The sequence below is a fragment of the Rhopilema esculentum genome, chromosome 13 (genome assembly GCF_057945365.1).
Source record: "Rhopilema esculentum isolate cy_ngs chromosome 13, ASM5794536v1, whole genome shotgun sequence".
Classification (NCBI taxonomy): Eukaryota; Metazoa; Cnidaria; class Scyphozoa; order Rhizostomeae; family Rhizostomatidae; genus Rhopilema; species Rhopilema esculentum.
Genome location: NC_142827.1, coordinates 10140750 through 10147161, shown reverse-complemented (window position 1 = coordinate 10147161; position 6412 = coordinate 10140750). Strand labels below are relative to the sequence as shown.

The 6412-nt window shown below is 35.8% G+C and overlaps 1 protein-coding gene across 1 annotated transcript in view; it reads left to right on the top strand.

Annotated features, from left to right (window-relative positions):
* Positions 1-41: 41 nt before the first annotated feature.
* The window catches only part of LOC135691897 (uncharacterized), a 32004-nt gene continuing 25633 nt past the window's right edge, over positions 42-6412 (top strand). Inside the window, exon 1 of the mRNA XM_065209895.2 lies at positions 42-481. Coding sequence (XP_065065967.2) covers positions 388-481 — 94 coding nt within the window. The 5' untranslated portion in view covers positions 42-387. The remainder of the gene's footprint in view (positions 482-6412) is intronic.

Genomic DNA, 6412 nt, shown 5'->3' with positions numbered 1-6412 from the left:
TAGAACAGATTTGCTGACCAAATGTTGTTCCGTTTCCAATCTCTTCAGAATCATTTTAATTGATTTAGTTTCAGATGTTTCTCATATCACTGATAAAATAAGACTTCGATTGGTTCATGCCTCGCGGGGTTTTGTTCAAGATTCTGGGGGGTTCTCGAAGCATATTTATTCCCTGTTGTTTATGTAGAAATGTCCGCTGAAGCTTTTGTTCGCTTTTGCCTCCTTTTGTCCAATCCATGCTGATTTTATTTCCTACGGGATGTCAATGCTGCAACCCAAGGGAGATTGGTTTTTGAACGAATCCAGCCTCTCGGGAAATCATAGTATCAGACTGACATGGCTGAGGGGCGCTGTCCAAGTTAAACGATAACGATTCTGCAGTGAGTCATGCCAGATGTTCCATCCAACTTTGAATTTTCAACCGATTTACTTTCTTGTCCATATCAATTTGATCCAAACATGCAGAATGGAAGCTCACTATGTAAGTACAGTTTGCAGTTTCAGCCCTTGGATAATCCGTATTTTGTCTATCATTGCAATCTTTTATTATTTGGGTTTGTCCTAAAGGCTGTTTGATGTTTTTGTAAGTCAACATAAAGCGAAGAACCTGTCTTAAAGTTTAAGTCACATTGTCACTCAATCATATAGAATGAGTACCAGATACCAGATTTTATATAGTGAGGCTGGTACCCAGGGTAATAGAACCTTGGCATTCTTCACAACGAATCGATTGCAAAAGCCACTGCGATGGCAAGCCTACTTCTTTAAAAAAAGGTTTTATATTGAACAAATTCTCTCGCACTAATCGAATTATCTATGTTGCTATACTTTCAAATTTCGCCGCGAAATATTCGTTTCACAAAAAGTGGATCACAGTATTGCTCTGTCGCGAACAAATGGCAGGGTTGTTTCAGCTTGGCTCAGGGAACGCCAGAAACTACAGGCAGTCAATGTTTTTCAGATTTTTGGGCCAAATCTTTGCGAATTTGTTAGCAGGGGATACTCTTTATTTCGGATTGCACCAATTAAATTGAACTTCAATTTCGTTAGAGAAATTTGCTGAAGATTCGTAACTAAAGCGAGAAATATTTCTCCAAATAAAAGCAATGGGACTGCGTATAATTAGGGATACATAATCGCCTGGTCAATTACTGTTGTTGAATAAATTATAAAATTAAAAATTGCAAATGTCTGCAGAGTCTTTCAATAAATGCATGTGATTGACCTTATTTGGGTTACTCATAACACGAAAGATGGCCAGAAAGCACTGTTGTTTATATGAAGGTCCAATTTCGCCAGTGATAACGCTATTTCATATGCCTTTTGCAAGAAAAAATATGCTACGTTCTTGGACATATATACCTAATAAGAAACGTTAATCATTGATGCTATGTCCAAAATATGTTACAAGTCTAATAAAATATGTTATACGTCTTAAAACACTGTATATACCAACGAGCAGCGTTAGCCAGAGTTGTAAACCATATATATCATAGCTTGTTCTGATAGAAAAGTAGCATAGCTTCCCTTTTTGAGAATAGTTGCAATGGTTTAGGCGTAAAATTTTAAAAGTATGACGCAAAATTAGAATCTTAAGTTATTTTTTTGGAACTTTAAAATACTTAGTGTTTTTTAATAACATTTCTGTTTTAAACATGTAAATATCAAAAGTTGCATGCTTGTAAAATTTTTATATTTATGTACTTTTATGTACTATTTATGTACAAGTCTTTTAAAGTACATACAACTTCATAAGGTATCACCATTGCTATCGTTCAGGCCTCTTGAGGTCGATGGCCTTCATAAAGTGCTTCATTTCGTTCAAAATTGTGCTACTGATATAGGCATTTTTCTGCCGTTCGTTTTTTCGTCTCTTTTTAAGTCTTTTGCATCCTCTTTTCATGGAAATTGGTATCCACTCAATGATCTTCTAGTCCACTTTCTTGGTTACATGCTGCCGATATGGCTTGCTTAGCCACTTGAGTTTTTAACAACGTCAACGGCTTATCTTATATTTTAGTTTGTCCAATGGCCTAGGCATGTGATGTTGAGCATTGCTCCTTCCATGCTTCTTTGTGCCACTGCCAATTTATGCTAGTATCCAATTTATGTAATTGCTGGTAGTACTTCTCCGTCCATTATCATTTACTTCAAATTTGAAGATTTGATTTTTCCTAATTAAATCACCCTATTGCACAAATCTTTGCCATCCTGCAGTTATTATTATTCTGTCATTTGTTTCATTTTATGATATTATCAGCTGACCCAGGTAAACATTTAAATTAACTTCTTCTGTTGCCTCGCTCTCTATTTAGACCAAGAATAACGAACTGCGCATGCCCAAGTAACATAAGCAAATATCCAAAAAGCAATAGTGATATCTACATATCACTTTAAATCTCTTTTGTATTCACTCGAGCGTTGTGTATTGCGAGTCCAGTTAATTTAGCTTTGCCTAATCAAAAGTAAATTAGGATATTGTACTAACATCTAGTATGGTACTAACATTAATGAAGCACAACATCACTTTTTGTTTGGTTGGGTAGTAAAGCGCTGCAAGTATAACGTATTTTAACGCCAAAATACCCGAAAAGCACAACGGGGTTATGCCGCGCTACCCCTCCACTACATCAATTGTTCTGAAGCTCATTACTCGCAATAAATTAGCAATGTGTTGAGCGGTTTGCCATATTTTTTGCGCATGTCAACTACATGGTATAGAAGCTAGTGGTTAATGAGCACAAGTGGTTCAAATAAGCCCAGACTTTGGTTTGCAAATGAAGACGCTTGTTCGCAGAAATTGCAAAACAGGCAAATAAAGTTTGAACAATGCTTGTGTTTATTACAAATTTATTAAATAGTTACGTTGCGTGTGTGTGGTACTTCATCCAGAATAACGATCCAGAAAGGATTTCTAGCCACTTGATAACGAGTACATGCTCGAAACGTCGTGTTTTTAACAATCAAACTATTATACATTCATTCTGGTACTAAATTTATTTGCTAACTATATCATCGCTATAAATTTATTATCTGTTTATTTTAATTACGTATTTGGGCATTTTACCTATTTCTCAACCCCAGTTTTTCATGTACGCAATAAAATGACTGGCAATGTGATGAAAACTTAGTAGAGGGTAGAAATAAAGGAAGAGAGTTATTGCTAATTCAAAAACTTGATGAAGGGGCAGGGGCGTAACTTGGCCAGAAGGTTGGGGGGGGGGGGGTGAAAAGGGTTTCTGCCCTGCAAAACTGAGTGATGCCCTGCAGACCTCGTAGCAAAGGTTTGTCTATACTCTATAGGTTACTAGTTAAAGCTTCACCAGTGTACACTGGTCTTTACCAAGGAAAAGCTTCTAAGCAATAAAAACAAACTTAAAACTTCATTGCCTATGAAATATCTATTTCTCTACGTGAGCGTAAATTATATGTCAAATTTGATTTTCTTTGATAATAAAGCTTCTATCTCGTGGCATATGATTTTTTGGTGCAGTATTTGGGCGAAGCAACGAAATTGAGCCCTGGGGGACTAAGAATCAAGTTTAGTGATATAGGAGGACCCACCATGGTTGGGTCCGATTTGAAGACAATTTTTGAAATTATACCTTGTAATAGGGCTAAAAAGCATCTTTCAGACTAAAATTTAGCAAAATACTATTGTCCTAAAAAACTGATTATTGTTTATTGGGAAAAATAGGAAGGGGCATGTCATGCTAAAACTTTAGTGACAGACATTGGGGAGGGGAAGAAACAGTAACCTTTCGTTTCAGACTGCACATAGTTGTGAATGACAGAGGAAGATGTTGTTTTGATTGGGAGAATTTTATTTCCTGAACAGAAATGTGCAGTTTCTTGTATCGAGAAGGCCATGTTTACACTTCCAAAATAAAAACATTGCAATGATACAGAAAGTGATTTACTGAATTAATGCAAATAAAAGAAAAATAATAAAAATTTACGTGAAAAAGTTAGTAATTAGATCAAACAAAATCGGCATCTTAACAGTTTACTCTCTTTTTATTTCATGCACTGTTAAAAATTAATAGAAAAAATGATAAAATTTTTTTATCTTGACCAAAGTGAGGGCCTTCAGCCCCCTATTTCCCCCAGTGACGCCGTGCCTGTCATGAAAATAATTTACAACTTAAATTAATTTATATGGACTCAACCTTGCCCTCATAAATATATGCATCAATCATTGCATCCATTGGCTATGACTTTCGGTAAGACATGATTTCGCTTTGCAAATAACGGAGCTTTTCCTTACATACCTGTTCCGTTCTCTAAAATGCAATATCAGGAAGGTAGGTTCATAACAAATTTAATATTTCCATTTCAAAATTCCTAAACGGCCCTTTACGAACTTCAGAGGTGACATTTCTGCGTGGGAACAAAGCTCTTCTTGGCGCCCTGCGAAATCTTCGATTGCCCTGCGAAATCGACTATTTTTAAGATTGGGGGGGGGGTGTCACACCCCCCCCCCACACCCCCGGTATTTTCGCCCCTGTGAAGGGGAGTCGACATTCAACTTTTGATCGAAGCTTTTCTTCGATGAAACGAGGGTTTTAATATAAGAAGCGGATCGTCTTCAAAATCGTTCTTTACTTTTTAATCTCTAGTTTAGGTGCCAATTACTTTCGTGTTGGGTAATAGTTTCGAATTCTCTACAATAAAGATCGAAACTTCATAAGCTACTTTTAGTGAGCTTTTTTCAAAGAGTTTCAGAGTCCACGCCACCGGTGGCCATGCCCTCCCCCACTTTTTTGTGAAGCAGGTAATTTCAAAGCTACAATCAAAGGTGAAGCCTTGCCCCCAACTTTCATTAGCCTTGGTCCCCCCACTTTCAAATTCGCTGAGTTTAGATAATTTCATAGAGAAAAATATGTTGCTTTTGACAAAGATTCTTTAGTAAAAAAAGTGAAGTACATTTCTTATAATAACATAAAGGATTTTAATTATAAATCAAGGAGTTTTTGCCTTTCAAAATTGGTTGTACTATTTACATCATGTTATTATAAGAAACTCAGCAGACGGTTTTTGAAAATCAATCCCTTGAAAGGCGTTTAATAACCAAATTTGCAAAAGCTACAGTCCAAGAGATTATAAAAAAATTGACTTTTTCACATAAGGTTAACAAGGTAGCGTCTCCAGTTAAAATCTCCTAAGGAATCTACTTCTACTAGGCGCAAGCGATCTCTTATAGTAACTAAATGGTAATGGTTAGGCAACAATGCGTTTTTCAAGGCAAAAACTTCTGTCATTTAAGCAGGGAAATGTGCTGGCTGTGAAATACAACAAGGCGTTTGCCTAAATGTTAAGAACATTATCAGGCGTAACAGGACAGGTACAGTTTAGTCCATCTACCATTTTTTTTGAGTGTGTTACAATAACATTGATGACGCACCAACTATGTTAATAGAGTAGGCTATGAGTTGGAACGAAAGAGAAAAACTTTAAAAATGAGTAGTCAAGAAGCAAATATCGTTTTGAATAAATCCAATAATTTATGAATAAAATTAAAGAGACCAATGCAGAAAGTCACTTTATCTTTTTAGAGATGATACCAATAAATTTCCTAATAAATTAATTCTGTATCAAATGCAGTCCTAATTTAATTTAAGATATTAGTGCAGTGTCAAGCGAAATATTGTGTAGTGATGACATATTATCTTAACAGTCAAAACCAAATAATATATTACATTAAAATTATCAAGAACTAGTGACAATTTATTTATTAGATACATGTAATCGTCAAACGAGTACATACAGTATTTGTATCTAATAAAAACAGTACTTCGTTGTTCACCTTCGGCATCTCTTCAAACTTGATCTTGTGAACTTTTAAAAACCACTTCTAAAACCACTCTTGTTTATTTGCTCTCGTTTATTTGAACTTTTTATCAATAAGTAATCAAGTTCTGACCATGGATCATGCAAGCGTAAGAAAGCCATGTTCATATTCAGCATCCAAAATAAGTTACAAAGTATTGTTATTTTTTGGAGGCTGTCCCTTAAACGTGACTTCAAGTTGTTATATGGCGAGAATAACCGCTCACAATTAGCAGAATGGGGCTTGGATGCCAAATATGTCCTATGACTTGTATTGTATTGTTTGCTAAAGGTAGTTTAGGACACTGAGAAGCTATGCGACTATTCTCACTCTAAGAGAAAGTTTGGTCGTATCAAAAACCTTGAGTTTGTAGTCAGCGACCCTAACCACTGAGCCATCTTCGCACTTATGACTGTCCTATGAGCTATTTCTTGGTAATTTTCTTTCCCTCCTGGTGTGCATTAATGTTTAAGCATGTCCTTGATGTTCATTCTTCTGATACATGTTACTATGCCTCAATACCATCATATTGATTACTGATCAGCAACAGCTGGATCAGTAATCAATATGATAGATTACTGC